The sequence below is a fragment of the Aptenodytes patagonicus genome, chromosome Z (genome assembly GCF_965638725.1).
Source record: "Aptenodytes patagonicus chromosome Z, bAptPat1.pri.cur, whole genome shotgun sequence".
Taxonomy (NCBI): Eukaryota; Metazoa; Chordata; class Aves; order Sphenisciformes; family Spheniscidae; genus Aptenodytes; species Aptenodytes patagonicus.
The window spans coordinates 54445721-54462541 of record NC_134982.1 but is presented as its reverse complement, the minus strand read 5'-3'; the positions used below and the strand labels follow the sequence as shown (position 1 = coordinate 54462541).

Genomic DNA, 16821 nt, shown 5'->3' with positions numbered 1-16821 from the left:
TATATACAGACAGGAACTGTCAACTGCTTCTTAAGTCTTGCAAAAAATTGTATTTCCAGGTAAGTAACACATCTTACTTTGCAGGACTGAACCACTGCTTTTCTGCATGGTGCCAATAGCAATAGACCTAATGGTAGTCTGAGATGCCAGGTAACAGTAAAGACCATTCCCTTGGTTTAGTTATTTTCGTTAGGTAGATCTGGGCAGCTCCCTGCTTTGGGTGTTAATGAACAGATACCTGCATAGCTCTCGACTGCATGAGGAGCCTCAGTGCCTAACTCAAGATTTTCAAATTCCACCCAGAGACACAGTAAGTGTTTCTAAGCTACAACTGCACCCTGCCCCACTGCTTTGTGTACACAGCTGAGGGACTGTGTATATGATAATTACCAAAGGAAATATATGAATTACTGAAGGAAACCATAAGCTAAACTGATCTCTCTGGCATTAATCAGAGCTAAAACAACCAGAAGGACCTCCTTTGAACTCCTAATTGGCACAGCCAAATGGGGAGTTGTTGACCATTGACCATCACAGTCTATCATTGAAGCAAATGCTCATTTTCTCAGGTTCAGTTTGAAGGGTGCCTACCAGCAATCTCTTAACACTGTCCATTTATGTAGCACACCAACTGGGAAAAACATCTGTTCTTAGACAAAATGTGGCAGCATGCTTTCTTTCCCTTTATTGAAGAATCAGTATCCATGAAAATTCATTGCCAATCAAATGGATTTTTTTTTTTTCCTGATATAAGTGAGCATAACGCTTCATTGTCTCTGCGAGCAGAGATGTAATACTGTAAAATGTGCAGTGTATTTGAATTTCCACAGCTGCAGACCTGTCCTCAAATGAAATTATCTAAACTACATCTGTTTATACCAGCTGAGGATACTGGACATTTGGTCCACCTGTCCAATGCTGTGTATATTCGTTCATCACTTTCTTACTCACATCTCCACTATTTTATTCTTGTGTCACCAAATACCATCACATTTATGTGCCAGTACTCACAGAAAGTAAGGAGAGAGTTTAAACTCCATGATCAGACTTCTTTTAGTTGCTTAACAGAGATTCTGAATAGCCCTAGAAATCATGGCAGGACTTCTCTATCTTGTGCTTTATTCTAATCAGTCTGAGATTATTGCTTTTTTCAGGGGGGGAGGGAGGAGCGGGGAGGGAGTCCTTTCGCTGATTTAAGTTTGCCTGCCTGATTTGAACTGGATTGGACTGTTGTGATAAATAAAAATAGCTCCATTTCAGATTATCAGCCCCTTAATCAAACCATTACCTAATATTCAGTGCCCTGTGTTATAGATCCACAGATACACCCTCGGAGAGTGACATTTTCTCCTTACAGTGCACAAACGGTGGCTTGAGTCACACGTAAATTAACACACAGGGCTACACAGTAATTTAAGTTGAAATGGACCCTGGGAGGTCACTTACTCCCTGCCGACTAGCAGGAAACAGACGTTTCGCCAGGCTTCTGGGGGTTTTTGAATGACACTGTGTAAGTAGAAAGTGCTTTTCTTCCACTATTTGTTAATAAATACCTCAAGAATCTGCTGTAGAGATCAAAACGGGCCATCTTACTAACTCGCTAATACAACAGCTTCTTGTTGTTGTTGTTGCGTCTTGTGTTGAGGAGCCGCACGCCGCGGTCGGTGCCCAAGGCGCTGGGCAGCCCCGCGACCGCTGAGGCGACGGGTGCGCACGGCCCTGCCAGCCGCCCCGCGGTAAAGCCGACCGGGGTGGATTTTCGTCTGAACGTCTTTCTTTATGCACCACCAGCCATTTCCACAACTGCAGCGACGAGACAACGCGCCGGAAGGGCGGCACGAAGCGCTGCCGCAACAGCGCCGCCCACCCCGGCGCGGACAAGATGGCGGCAGGACTCAGCAGACTTCCCCCCCTCCCCTTCCCGCCCGGTCGCCGGCGTTCCCGACACGCACCGCGTCCTCCGTCACAGCCGCCCGCTCTCCCTATTGGTGAGAGGGGGTCGCCGCGCGCCGCGGCTGTGCCCGCCCCCCTCCTCTCCTCACCGCCGGTCTCCGCGGCGAGATGGCGCTGGAGGCGCGGAGGATGGAGGGCGACGTGGAGGACGGCGAACTCTCCGACTCGGACTCCGACATGCCCGGCGCCGGCTCCCCGGGGGAGCCGCAGCAGGTGGGGAAGGGGAGGTGGCAGGCGGCGAGGCCCGGGCTCCAGCCGGAGCCGCGCCACCCCTGGCGGCGGGTGGCAGAAGGCCCAGCCGGGAGAACGCGGCGAGAGGGCCGCAGCGGCCCTGCCGTCGCCCGTGGTGCCCCGGTCCCGGCCAGAGGGCGGGAGGCGCTGGACGAGCCCGCTGGCGAGCGGGGGCGGCCGAGCCGGGGCGGTGCTCGGCGCCTGCGGAAGGGGGTGCCCCGCTACCGCCCGGGTGGCTGGGTCAGGGGGCCCTTCCCCTGGGGTGACTGCTTTCCCCGTGCCCTGGTCCCGGGAACCAGCTTGTTCCTCCGGTGCCCGTTCATCTGGGAAAACCGCATGCTGTCGCGGGGCGGGAGAGGCTTTTGTTGTTGCTGGGCGCTGGGTTTGGTGAGCAAAGGAGAGTGCTCACCGGTACCGTTGGTCGCTTCAAGAACAATAGAAGCAAGCCGTTGTAAAACCGCATGAAAGCAATGAGTGGCGATTACTGCTTTCGTTTGACATTGCAACTCTTTTGCATCCGTGAAGTGCTGAAGAGATGTTATTTATTTCCAAGTGGCTCGTATTGTTTTCACGTTACAGTGTGTTATGAAGTTTATGAGGAATTTATGGTGGTGTGTGGGCAGGAAAAGATTTCAAAATGAGATAAATCAGTGTATGACACTGTATGTGTAAGGATTTTTATTTTCTTTAGTTACTTTGATTTATTTGCAATATAGTTCTGGGATGTGTAGCCCAAAATATTACAGATGTGGGATTTTTTTTTTAATTTATGGAGCTGTTAGTGTTTTGCCGTATGGAATACATTTTAAATTAAAGGTTTGTGTTTCATAACGTGATAAAATAAGTTGAAAGCTTCTGTTTTCTGTTTGCTAATAGGAGGAAGAAGAAATGGTGCCATAATGTTGGTGAAAGCAGTAAGGTTAAAGAAAGAATTTTTATTTCATCTGAAACTGAAGGAAGAGATCTTATTTTTAAAGAACACGGGATAACGTATAACTTTGTGATAGGAAATCAGTTAGGGAAAAACTGGAATTATGAGTAAGGAAAATGCTTACTGCAGGTTAGTACAGTGTAGCCAAAAGTTTCTAGCAACTGAGAATAAGAATTCTGGGTTAAGTTACCCATGGTGCTTTCGCAGGTTATGCAAATTTGAGCAGGTTTGGCTTTCACATTTTGGTTTATCTGACAGGTGTATGAGACAACAGAGTTTCTTTAATTTTTCTGTAGCAATGGGACTTTTTTTTGTAAAGTATGTTGAAACCTTTAGGGTTTTTGTCCTAATTAATAGCAAGCCATAGTGAGTCTGTGGTGTCTTGTTGGTTTAAAGGCAGAAAACCCCAGTTCTTCTGTAAGGTATTACTGTCCCCAGCTGGTCATGTGCTGTCCTGATTGAACCAGAATCACAATACACTGTTAGCTTCTCAAAGTCTGAGCAGCATCCAAGTTTTGCGGGTTTGGTTTTGGGGTTTTTGGTCTTTTTTTTTCTTCTCACTTGAGTCTGGGAACACTATTGTGGTTGCAGATCACTAGTCTTGACCCCTTTCAGACTTGGGAGAGAATATTAATTTCTATCCAGTTAAAAAAACTTCTGCTAAGTTGCCGTGGTGGTTTGTTTTTTTAATCTTTCTTAGAACTGCTGTGCATGTTGTGTCTTTGTCAGACTTGGGAATTTTGATAGCTTTTCCAGTCTCATAATAATTTTAATTTCATTCAGCAAAGATTACATTAAGTAGATTAGCGACTCTTAATATGTGTTTTCTATAGCAGCCATGCTGTCTTTCATATACAAGCATTCAAAATACAGAAGTTTCATAGGATGTTCCTATCAACTGTAGTTCAAAAGATGCTCATAGAGGACTGCCCAAACTGTCACATGAGTCAGAATTAAGTTTTCTAGCTAATCAAATCTTTGGTGTGACTTGATAGCTCTTTTAATTTACAAGAGTAATTAAATTAACGGACATGTACTTTTCCATTTCAGAAATTGCATGATGGCAATGATTCAGGCAGACCGTTCCAGAGCAGCATTTCATCATGTGCACCAAGTGTTCCTTATCGGACAACCAAAAGTGTGGATTCAAGTGATGAAAGCTTTTCTGAATCTGATGATGACAGCTGTCTGTGGAAACGAAAACGACAGAAATGTTTCAACTTTCCTCCTGCTAAATCTGAGCCTTTTCAGCTTAGCCAGAGCCACCAAAAACAAACTGCTCTAGGTGGCAAGAAGGTCAACAACATTTGGGGTGTCGTGCTCCAGGAGCAGAATCAGGATGCAGTGGCTACTGAACTTGGGATTCTAGGCATGGATGGTAGTATTGACAGAAGTAGGCAGTCTGAGACTTACAATTATTTATTGGCTAAAAAGCTGATGAAGGAAGCTCAGCAAAAGGAGGCAGAGACTTTAGATAAGGAACTGGATGAATACATGCACGATGACAAGAAAACATTGCCAGCAGAAGAAGAAAATGGGCAAGGCTTTCTCAAAAGGAAGCGGCCTGTAAAAGATAGACTGGGTGAAAGACAAGAAATGAAATATAAAGGAAGGTATGAGATAACAGAAGAAGATTCAGAGGAAAAAGTGGCAGATGAAATTGCTTATCGGTGAGTTTAATAACAGTGTATCTTCACTTACTTAAGTATTGGTAAACTGTTGATGGAAAAGAAGAGGAGGGAAAAAAGCTTTCTTACTGCTAAATATGTAAGATGTCATACCAGATTACAAAAAGCATGAGTGTGTTGTGTGTATTTCCAAAATCCTGGGATTAAAATGCAGTATTATGGCTGGTATCTTGTAGAAGCATCCAGTAATACTGTCTGATTTTTTTTTTTTTCCTTTTTTTAAAGATCCACCAGAATGTTGTGTTATTTGAGGACAATGGCAAGGAAAAATACTGGTTTTCATGACACTGATTTAGTAGCTTTTTTAGGAAATACCCCATGAGTAAAGATGCGTGTTTAGAGTTGGACACCAATGAACACCTGCTGTGGTCACCATGAAAATCTGGCTGAGTTATAAATCTTTGAAACTTTGAAATCTTTGGACTGTGTAGTGGTTTGGAGAGCACAGCTTCTGAAATACACATATTCTTTACATGGAACATGCTTGTCTGAAGAAAACGTTTTGCTGCTGTTGTAGCCAAGGGCTGCACCAAGGTTAGACACCAGCACTGAAATCAAGCCTTGCCTCTTTCTGTGTTGTGAAACTGAGCTGCAGTTCTGTGCTAATTTATGGAAGCCTGTGTTGGGGTTACCAAGTTCCAGCTGTATGCACACTTACCACAATCCAATTCTTTTCACAGTCCTGCTATTTAGTTATTGTACACTGAGCTGAGTCAGAAAACTTATCTGTCCAAAAGCCTGTTGCTTTTTTTTTAAGAGTTAGTTTGCAGACAGACTTGTTTCCCAAACCAATTTGCTGCACAACTTCCTTTGAGCTGGCACTGGCAGCACTGGACTGATGGTGTGAGGGAGGGCACGAGTGCAGTCGTTCTTACTTAGGTTGTCTTAAACTGCCACGATCCTTTTTCAGTGGTGCAAGGGAAGAAAATTATGTTAATTAGGGAACAAGAGTTATAAGATTTACTGACAGTTAGCTTGACCTTTAAATAAAACCTGGGTTTATTGATCATTGTTGATTTCTTACATGTGATACTTAGTATTGCCAGTACAGCAATTAGACAATTATTAATGCTGTTACCAGTTCTTCGTAGCTTCCCATTTATGAATTTGAAAACTTTGAGCATGTCTCTTGTAATAAACTTTTCTTTGTTATATTGAGCTTCATCAAAATAGGGCAGAAGCCTCTTTTTTCTAATTGTTTATAGTAGTAGTGGCAGTGAACTGCATCAGGATTGTGGTTATACACATCACAGCACTGCTGTTTGACCTGTGCTGTGCCATCTGTGCCTGGATTCATAACCTTTTGTTGTGCTGGCCCACACAGTGAACTGAAATCAAAGAGTTTTTCTGACCATCTTGTGCCATTTTTTGCCCTTCACCTTGTTCAGTTCCTGTTGCAGTGCAGAGCTGCTTGTTAAAGCACACATGCAGGAGGATTGTGCAGGGCCAGAATGAACACTAGGTGGGGATTTGACTGTTTAAGCTGCCACTGCTGGTAACAGAAGGTCTATTTAACCAGCTCTCTAAGGAATCCTGGTTATCTTAAAGTTCTCTGCATCTTCAAGAAACATTTCCATCTCTTCCAATAATTCACAATTTAGAACTCAATCCTGTAAATATTTAAGAAAGCATTTACCTTCTGGTGCCTTATTCATTGAACTCAGTGAGATTAAACACAAAGTATAAAGTTAGGTGGGTTGGGTAATCCTTTTCATGATTAGGATAATTGTCACTAAAATGTGAGTTTTAACATTTAATTTCAGGTAACTTCAGTCACACAATTGAAGCAGTTGAAGCTAGCCTGGTTGTTCTAAATAGTTGTTCACATCTGTGGTCAGACACCTTCTATTATGCAGTCATTGTAACATATGCAACTTTATAGCATAGTAATGTCACTTGAAGCAATTAGGCTAGACAGTGGTCTTCAAGAAATTTTGGTAATGATGGTGGTCTGTTGGTCCCCAAAGTGTAAAACCGCTGAGCTGTAGTGCTTGGGATGGTGCTTAATGAGAAGCTTTGCCATTAAAAAATGACAATTTAGCATAGGAACTCTTGCTCTGGACAAGTGGTATTGATTTGTGGGCTTAAGATGTGTCCTGGTTTCGGCAGGGGTAGAGTTCCTGCCGAAACCAGGACAAGATGTTTTCCAGTGGGAGTACATACTTTGGCACAGTGAATTGATGCTGTATAAGCCTCTCCGTTCATGCAGACTGACAATGAAAATTTCTGTTTGAGGACATTGTTGCTAACAAAAGAATACAATTTAACTCAGTAATATTGCAAATTTTTTTTCTTGTTTGCATTTTATAGGTTATCATAGATTACTCAACGGACTGATTTCTTTTTTATTATGTAGGTTTGTCTGAATGGCACATGATACAGGGAAACTTTTATACTTACTGTTGTTTCCAGTTAATTATTGATTTAACTGTAAAAGGTGCTGTAATTTTAACTGTTAAATGCACAGCAGACGTTAATTTCAGAGATTTATACAGGTCATTGCAGTTTCTTATTTGGTTTAATCTTTCACGCATCAATAGAAGAAAAATAATGCATTTTCATTGAAACAAATTTTAAAGCTGCATGCTTTAGAAAAAACTATCCCTCAGAAGCTCGGTATTTTGAAATCTGATTCAAGAAGCCATTGAAACACATTCACGCGTATAGACTCTCTAACTTTAGCACAGCTTTATGTCCCACAGAATGAATTATTCATTATGGAAGTTCCATGGTCAATTTTACTCAAGAAATTATACTGACAATAAATGTGTCTTTTTTTTTTTCCCCCTCCTTTAAGGCTTTGTGAGCCAAAGAAAGATTTAATTGCCCGAGTAGTGAAAATAATTGGGAAAAGAAAAGCTATCGAACTGCTTATGGAAACAGCTGAAGTGGAACAAAATGGTGGACTGTTCATAGTGGTAAGAAAAACATGATATTGTGGGTTTGTTGGGGACACACACACAACTTTTTACTTGTAGAATATTTACATAGTACTGTTGCGCAGCTTTCATGTTGGACAGGTTCTTCCAGAGTTTCATGGCCTTCCCTTGCCATGAAAGTCGCTTAATAAATAATGATGCAATCTTCCAGCAAGATATGAGTAAACAATGAGATGAATGAACCTGGAAATTGCCCAACTTTTTGTACTGAGATTAGTATCTGATTTACAGTGATAACATTGTATCTTGTTACTCTGCCTCCCCTTGGGATCTTCCCCTGGTAGAGGTAAGAGTGAAGGATTCTGAAGCTTGAATAAAAGCTTGTAGCGTTAGGATCCAGGGGAAGCCTCTGGCACATTTCTTCAGTAAGTCAGGTGGATGTTTGACAGCACTGACCTATCTGCTGAGTTAATCAACATGCCATCACAGGTCAACATACTCAGTAGTGAGCATTTCCAATGTCACATTTGAAGAGTAGTTTTCAAAAGGGAATCTGTTAGCTTTATTAAAGAACCCTTGGCTTGTGTATCAGTAGAGCAAAACTGAGTACTGATTTCTGTTACAAATCATGGTAAAAATCATATACTTAATGGTTAGGTTATCAATTTCTCGGTATGTTTTTTGTTAAATAACAAAGCCTCAGTGCAAAAGTTCAGAAGAAAAAAAAGTGGGAGGAAGCTAGTAAGTACTTTCAGGCATCTGTTTAAAATTCATATCTTTTAAGTTCCATCATTGGAAGTAGAGAGGAGGAAAAAAAGGGGAAAAAAAGAGTCAAACTCCCCCTCCCCCCTCAACACAAAATAGAAAACACCACCACCTCCCCTCCAAAAAAAAAAAGCAACAACTTTCCAGCTAGCGCTTGTCTTAGAAGCAGTCTATTTTTTTGAAGAATTAAAGTACTTATTAACAAGTATTTACCAAGGAGGTGAAAGGACACAACTCCTTGTGGCACAGGTTCCTTTGGCTGCAGATCAAAGTACGCCATTTGAAAGGCAGATCATACTGTTTTTCTTGGTTGGGATTTTGTGCTGATAGGATGATAAAAGTATGTGGTGTCTGCTCTTTCAAGAACATACTTAATTGACCTTCTCAGTTCTTATGACTTTTGGATTGTATTTTTCTTTGTTATTTAGCAGAAAAGTATCACATTTAATACAATATCAGAGCACTGGAGTAACAGTTCAACTTTATATACTATGAATGGTAATTGAATAATAGTATAATTAGTGCTTATAATTTACAGAGGTTTCAAAGCTGAGTCTGTTCATGCTTCAGTATGACACACTGCACCACTGCTGTTACACTGAAAACTGTTGAAGCATGGAACTAATATGTTGTGGGAAGAAGCTTTAAAGTACACGTTGTGTTCATATGCCTTAGGCATATGAAAATGGAAAATCCTGCAGATATGCAGATAAGTTGTAGAATTGCTGAGCACAATTAAAAAAGCCTGAAGTCTACATAATTTTGTGAAATTCATTTTTGACAGTTTACTGGGCTTATATGTTAGGAATGTTCTGAATATTTAACCTAGTATATACGTATTGCAGATAGTTGCGAGAGTAGTTAGAATACTATTCACATTTTGTTTCTTCACTACCACAATCAGATTTAGTATGTAGTTCAACAGTTTCGTATTATGTTCTAAAGCAAATGTTTTGTAACCTTATTGTTTACCTATCCAAATGTAGCAAGCTGGTTAGCTGGTTGTTGACCTTATGACTAGTTCAATCACAAATAAAACCAACCCTGGCTATGTTTTATGTAATAACTAACAGCAGAACTTAATTTTTTTTTTTACTCTGTCTCAATACAAAGCATTGTCTTGGATGCTATTTTTATATCAACGCTTACGTATTAAGCTTGCTATTACTAACTTACTCTTTCCTTGTTAAGAACGGCACTAGGAGGAGAACACCAGGGGGCGTTTATTTAAACCTGCTGAAGAACACACCTAGCATCAGAGAAGAACAAATCAAGGTAAAATTGTCAAGACTGCAAATGATTGTCCAAAGTAAATTTTGGTTTTTTCTACTAGAAATGTTATGATTGAATCTCTTGTAACTTCTAGCAAGTTTAACTCTATATTCCAAAGAAACCAGCTTTTCACATTCAAAACATCATCAATTTTTTTGTGGTTTTTTTGCTTAATTGCCATTCACACTAGGCAGAGAGAACACCTTTAACATACTGCCAGTCACAAAAACCTGTTGAAGATGATGAGACTGTAGAGCCTGAAGAGAGAAACATTGGATTTTTCTTAATTTGTGTGTACCTTACAGCAATGTTATCTGCAGTTGTATTTCTCCCTTTGGAACTCTGCGTCATTGTGCATGGATTGAATGGTGTTCTCTTAATAGAATATTTTTGTCCTGTATAGCTCCAGCTGTAGCACCAGGCAGTACTTCCCATTAAGTCAGATAGTGGTCTGAACCCAGTCTGAATTGCTCACTGGCCTCATGCGGTGCTCACCAAATTAGTTTTGTCAGCTTGTAAATATTATTGCCTTTCCTTTTAGGGTATGAAATAGACTAGATGAAATAGATGTTTTCTTCATTCAATTAAAACAATTTAGCTTTTTTTCCATGGTATTTGCCATTTTATTAAAGTTTTTGTTAAAAGAAAGACTTGTTTATTTTGCTTGTAGGTGGCTACAGTGCACTCTGTAAACCATCCTAGCATCTTGTACGGGGAATTGAGAAACAAATCAACATAAACTGTGATTGTCTGTTTTATGTTTAAAAAAACAAAAAACCCACAACCTTTCATAGCTTACAGCGGTCCCAAAAAGTTGTAAGTTTGATCACTTTACCCCACTGCAAAAAAAAAATAATTTGCTCTTCTACCCCTCTTCCAAAAATTTGCTCTTCTACCCCTCTTCCGTGCCCTTGTAATTGTGTGTCTCATTCTTCTCTTGCTGATACCGGCAAGTGTTTAATGAGGCAGCAGTTTTCACTCAACAAACTTGATTGATGGTATGAGACATCATTTGTCATACAAACCTGTGGGAAAAGTATGTGTAATCCTGTCATGGTGCAGGTTGTCATGTATACAACTCTCACAGATTTGCATATCCTTAGCACTTGACTTGCAGCTTTTGGGAAGAAAAAAAAGCATTAATGTTTTCTGTATGCAATTTATGTTTTTTAAAAAATAAGCAGGGAAAGAAAGGCATGTAGCAGCGTTTAGCTCTGCTACGTGATACTCTCCCCCTTGAAATATGGAGGAAACTTGTGTAGCAGTCACATTTTGCGGTAGAGAAGATGTTAATGAGGTTCACAAATGTTTGGCAGTAAAGATCATGAGACCTGGACTCAAATTTAAATTGTGGAGGAAAGTTCTCTCAAGTTGTATTTTCTCTACGGGTCCCTCTGTATGGCAGGACAACTCTCTGGTCTACCACCTGTTCCTCCCAGTTTTGTATCGTCAGCAAACTTGAAATGAAAACTTAGGGACACTTATTTACATACACTTTGAGATCGCTGAGAAATTATGTCATAAAATTATTTATCGGGCATTTTCCTTAAGTGCAGTCTGTCCTCATACTTCTACTATCAATAATGTGTATCTTTGTTAAATATTATGGAACAGTATTTGTAATAAAAAAATTTTTTTACTTCTGTATGTTTTCTTTAGGAAACACTAGTAAAATGAATGTGCCAAATGTTTTTTGTTTTCTTTCAAGGAAATATTCTATCTGGAAAACCAAAAGGAGTATGAAAACAAAAAAGCTGCTAAGAAGAGGAGAATACAAGTTCTAGGAAAGAAGATGAAAAAAGCCATTAAAGGGCTTAACCTGCAAGAATATGATGATGCATCTCGTGAGACTTTTGCTAGCGATACGAATGAGGCTCTGGCTTCCCTGGATGATCTACAGGAGGGGCATCATGAAGCAAAGATGGAACCTGAAGATATTATTGAAATTGATAATGCTCATGATTTGGAGATCTTCTAGTTACTAATGTTCTTGATAACAAAGTCTCTACAAAGCATATTAAATGAGCCTTTCTTATAATCCCATGGCTTCTTGTTTTCATAAGCTGCAGAAACATGGGAAATATTTGATGCTGAAGAACATGACATAATTCTTAGCTAAATTTAACAGCATGAAAGATGTTAATTGTCCTATTATTTGTTTGCCGAGTCCTCAAAAACTGTTCAGATTTTTCTAGATAACAGCTTTGCATCACCATGTTTGTTCCTTAGGAACTTTTTTTTATCCACGTTAGGTTTAGGAATTAAGGCTATGTTATAACAAAATACATCATATTTAATTTGCTGAAGCTAACAAAGTCATCAAGTGAGCAATGCTCCTCATTACAGTTGAACAGGAAAAACAGTATAAAGTTAGTCTTGATATAAAAGGACGTGTGTTCTTAATATGGCAGTGTGTTGACAAGAATAGCAGTGTTTATAGGATTAAGACCTGTAAAAACAGATTGGTTTGTGAAATAAACTTAATTTTAATAGTCAATGACCTTTGAATAACAACCTTGTAAATAAGCATTGTTGAACATGTATGTTTTACATTTCTGCAGTTTAATCCTTCGTATTATAATAGTGGGTTGAGCTTCCTACCTGTTCTGTCTAGACTTTTTCCATGATTAGACACTCACACAACTTATACATATCTTTTTGTTTGAAAACAAATATAACTGAATGCTTTCTGAGTAGTGAGATTTTACTAATCTGTTTTCCCCTCACGGGTCTGTAGACTCTACATGCAGGTATAAACCCTTTACCTTGCAATTCCTGTTTCCGTGCTTCTTCTCATGTGTGCGGTAGGATAAAGTAATGTGCGGCTTGCAGAAGTTCTGAAGTTTTTCTATTCTGAGTTTTAAGAAAACAATAGTGTGCAAAAGATGATTTTTTTACTTGATGCAGAAGACTCTTGTGTAGTTTGTAAGTTCAATTGAAGACAACTTTTATGTTGAATGTTGTTTTTAATATAACCGGAGAACATGCACGACACTGATATGTATGATGTCTAAAATACTTTGTCACTAATAAGTTGTGTTATCTGTGACTAGACACTATTTTCCAGTGTAAAATATTTCTGAAATATTAATGAATGAATTCACTTTCAAACCCAACAACAAACTTCTGCACATAAATTTTGTTCACCTGTTCAAGAGCTGGTATTTAAAGGACTACAATATTTGAAGAAAGAGTTCTTAAACATACAGCACATTCCATTATAAGCTTTACTAAATTTAATTAGCGTTTTGACTTTTCTGCATTTTTCTCTTCCTGTGCCAGAGCTCCCTATTGTTAAGAAGTTACTCATCAGGTGTGAAGCATGCCTTTGCTGGTAGTAGTTGCTCTTGCTGAAGTAACAAAAGATTTTGATCGTTAACTTTCCTAACAAACCTGTGATGGTCGGAGTACTAAACTGATAACTCATGTAAGGGAAACAGAATTTTGTACTATTTAATTAGTTGGGACTGTAGCATTTGATCCTAGTTTTCAGAAACGCTTGGGAATGTCTTAACAATTCTGGATAAAATCAGCAAATTTTAATGGTGGTCTAAGTAATTTCTTATCGTTATGTAATTTCCTGCTAATGAGCACTGTGTATTTTTTGAATGTTAATATTTTTAATGTTGATTTCCCAGGTAAGAGGTACTGAAACAATGTGTCAAGTCTTCTCTTTAACAAAAGGAGGATGATACAGAGCGCCCATTCCTTCCTTCCAGTGTCTGACTAACTGGCCTTTGCTTGTCTCCTGTTTTTTCTCTTCTCTCTTTTCTATTTTCCTTGGCTTTCAACAGAGTCCTTTCAAAAGGAAGCCTGTTCAAAACAATGAGCAACTAGTCTTCATTCCTATTACACCAGCGATTTCTTTTTCTGTACCTTTGGCATCAAAAAGATTGCATTAAGCAGCACCAGTTTTTGTGTGGCACTGTAGTGGCTGCAGTCGAGCTTTGGTTTGTTAGTGGAGTCGTGGCTGATCCTCCCCTCTCTGCAGCCTGGCGCAGGCCCCTGCCCTCTTCTGTGGGATGCATCTGCTTGTGCCGGTGCATGGTGGTGGCAGCCCGGTGGTGGCCCCATCATGAGTCCATGTGTGACAGACTTTGGGGCTTGTGTCAGCAAGCCTTGGGCTGGGCATGGGCAGTGCCGGAGCTGAGGAGCGCAGGGCTTTGGAGGCTGGTGCTGCAGTTGCCACAATTTCCAAAGGGACTGGTGCAGATGTGCAAGGGTGAGAAGGAACAGGCTGTGACGTTCCTGCATATTGCTATAGATCTGGCTTTGCGTATCTGACTGAGCTTGCTGGAAGGAGTTGAGAGGGATACAGTGGTGGTCATTTTCATCTTCCTCATCAAACAGCTTTTCATTCCTCCCTCTTGATTTTCTTCCCCCGAACTACTGCAAGAGTAGGAAGTATGGGTAAGGCTAGAGGTTCTCTCGCAACTCCCACATACGCAACTTGTTTAGTCTGTCCTGAGCTGATGCTTGCAGAGATAGTGGTGCTCGTTAGTCAACTATGGGTTGCGACCGAACTGGATTGTGTGGGCTGTGTTTGTCTGGGAACAGATATGCCTGGCTCTTTAGATTTTAGTAGCTGATGTTTTAATGACAAAAATGCAAATATAAGGGTTGGGTTGTGTGTTCTTAAGTTTCTCTGATGGGCAGTTGTGATTGAGGCATCATCCTTACTGCAAATGTAGACTGCGTACTGCCAGGACAAATACTGCCCTCCATCCCTTAAGCTATAGCAGCGTAATAAGCCACCTCTGTCATGCCTGAAGCATACAGTGAAAATGAGGGAAACGTGCTCTAGTTTGAAAACACAAAGCTTGTTTGTAACCAAAGACGTTTTTCTTCCTTATATCCCAAATTCAGATAAGAAAACAATGCTTTTTGGTATCACAGGGAAAATTTATGATTCAGTTTTATAGTGGATCATGAAAGCATCACTTTAAGTATAATTACAATATTACAGATTCTCCTTCCCTTTCCAAGTAGATGATCTCGTTAAAATGCTTTCATGTCCCCTAGGCTTATTAACTGCTATTTGCCAACATTCTCAAGCAAGCATGGAATGACCCAGTGCTTACTGTGATGCCTTGGAAAGAAGATACAAAGAATAATTTGAATTTAAAGGTAGTGATAGTGAGATGGGGAAGTGTTTTTTGTACTGTATGCAGCTTAATAGTTGTCCCATATTCCCCAAGGTGCTGCTGGGTATCTGCAGCAACTCATATTGAAACCAGTTCCAAGTATCAAGCCAGACAGCAATGCTTTGCTATTCAATCTGTACCATCTTCATAGTGCTAACAGGTCATTTTATCCTGAAGCTTATTACTGTGTAAAACATGTTTAAATCTTTTATTCTGCTTTTCTTTATTTTGATCATAATTTAAAAAAAAAAGTGTGACTGTGACTCGTATGTTATGAGAAGTGGCTAGAGACGGATAGTTGGCACGTGCGGGGTTATTCGTTCTACAGATAGGTTTGTTAAGGACTGTGTGGTTTCTGAAAGACCTACAAGGAGCTGGAGAGGGAGAGGAAGGGGAAAACAGCAGTAACAAGGTATAAAGGCGATGGGAAAAGTGAATGAAAAGGAGATGACTACATTAATTATGACAATCGCTGTTATGGAGAAGTTGAACTCCTTGTACTTTGTCAGAGTAAAGGTGTGGAGGAGTAGACTGGGTAATAAAGAAAATTACGAGTTTTTCAAAAGATGCTTTGTTTCAGTCTGTCATAAAACTTCGCTATGACAACCCTCGTTACTTATACCCTTAACTTAAGCCATCTTCTGCTGCTGCTGTTTTGACACAGAAAAGTCTGCCAGAGGAACACTTTTAAAGCTCAGTTTATTTCAGTGTACGGAGGAGAATTGTATTCATGGCTCCAGTGGATATGGGCTTACATTGTACCCCACTCCTGTTCCTAATTCTTACTGGTCAGCAGCACGTCAGAGATACAAGTCTAGTTCTGAACTACTGTGGTATTTCAGTGATTCTGGGAATACCCGGTCTCAGAGCCTTTGCGTCACAGTTTGTTTAAGGGATTCAAGAACCTGGCAGAGGCAACGATTGCAATTTCCTAGGACCATGTCTTGGGTTCAGCAGGCAGCTGGAGAGCATGTTACACAGTGGCAACCTTTGCAGCAGCTGTGGCCTGGTGATAATTTGGACCTACTGTCTCATTCGTGACCTGCTAGATCCTAGGAAGTTCTTGCAGAACGAAGCTTCCCAATATTTGGAAGGGACATATTTGAAGCTTTCTCATCTCCTCATCTGCAAGACTGGTAGATGCCACTTTCTCAGAGCTGTGAAAGGAGGAAGGAACACTCAACTGTGATAGATTTAATATGGCCCAGCCAAACACATTTCTAGAATCACAAACATCCAGAACTAAATACTGATGAAAACGAGAAATATGTATCTGAAGTTGTAACAGGAGACTTTACACACAAGTTAGGTATTCTAGATACTACCTTTTAGGTAATTTTTTTTTTTTTTTTTTTGCTTGAGCAGAGAGATTCATTTTTGTTATTTAAAAAAAAAAAAGGCAAGCCAACATTTTTGTGTCATCAAATAAATGCAGAAAAATCTTTCTTAAACTTTTCCCCAGAAAGATTTTTTTTTTCCCCTTGAAAGCTCGCTTGTGATTCAGTATATCAGCATTCTTGTTTAAAACATCATCCCTTTGAAAGGAGGTATTCTTATTTTTCCCCAGAAGTTGCACTTTTTTAATTTGCCCCCTGAATTTTTCACTTGTTCTATCAGTTTTTTCAAATGATAGTACAGCTATTTACATTAATTATATTATATTTGTTGTTTAGTTACCACTGACGAGTTTTGCATTGACAGCCTTCAACCACTGGAATGTCTTTATTCAGCATGCAGAACTTGCTGAAATATATACTGGGGGCCTGGAAGACAATTTGTTCTTGGAGCACCACGAAAGACTTTGCCATGGAGATGAAAGAAAAAGCCTCCAAGAAAAAATAAATGCCTAGGGAAATGTTAATTGCTGATATCCTCATACATTCCCATGTTTTCAGATACTGGGCACTGTGATTGCTCTTGCATGCAGAAAACTCATTACCTGCTTTTTCCTCTTACAA

General features: G+C 40.0%; 1 protein-coding gene across 1 annotated transcript; it reads left to right on the top strand.

The window, feature by feature from the left end:
• Window positions 1-2031: 2031 nt before the first annotated feature.
• PHAX (phosphorylated adaptor for RNA export) lies at window positions 2032-15430 on the top strand. The gene is made up of 5 exons (XM_076363213.1): window positions 2032-2166; window positions 4166-4785; window positions 7601-7721; window positions 9639-9722; window positions 11428-15430. Exons 1-5 carry the CDS (start codon window positions 2062-2064, stop codon window positions 11695-11697), a joined length of 1200 nt encoding a protein of 399 aa, XP_076219328.1. The 5' UTR covers window positions 2032-2061; the 3' UTR covers window positions 11698-15430.
• Window positions 15431-16821: the final 1391 nt, after the last annotated feature.

Bases quoted from the DNA above. Each gene is read 5' to 3' on its own strand.
- PHAX (XM_076363213.1), top strand. From the start codon at position 2,062: ATGGCGCTGGAGGCGCGGAGGATGGAGGGCGACGTGGAGGACGGCGAA. The intron at 7,722-9,638 runs GTAAGAAAAACA...TTCCTTGTTAAG, and splicing joins ATGGTGGACTGTTCATAGTG to AACGGCACTAGGAGGAGAAC. The intron at 9,723-11,427 runs GTAAAATTGTCA...TTTTCTTTCAAG, and splicing joins TCAGAGAAGAACAAATCAAG to GAAATATTCTATCTGGAAAA.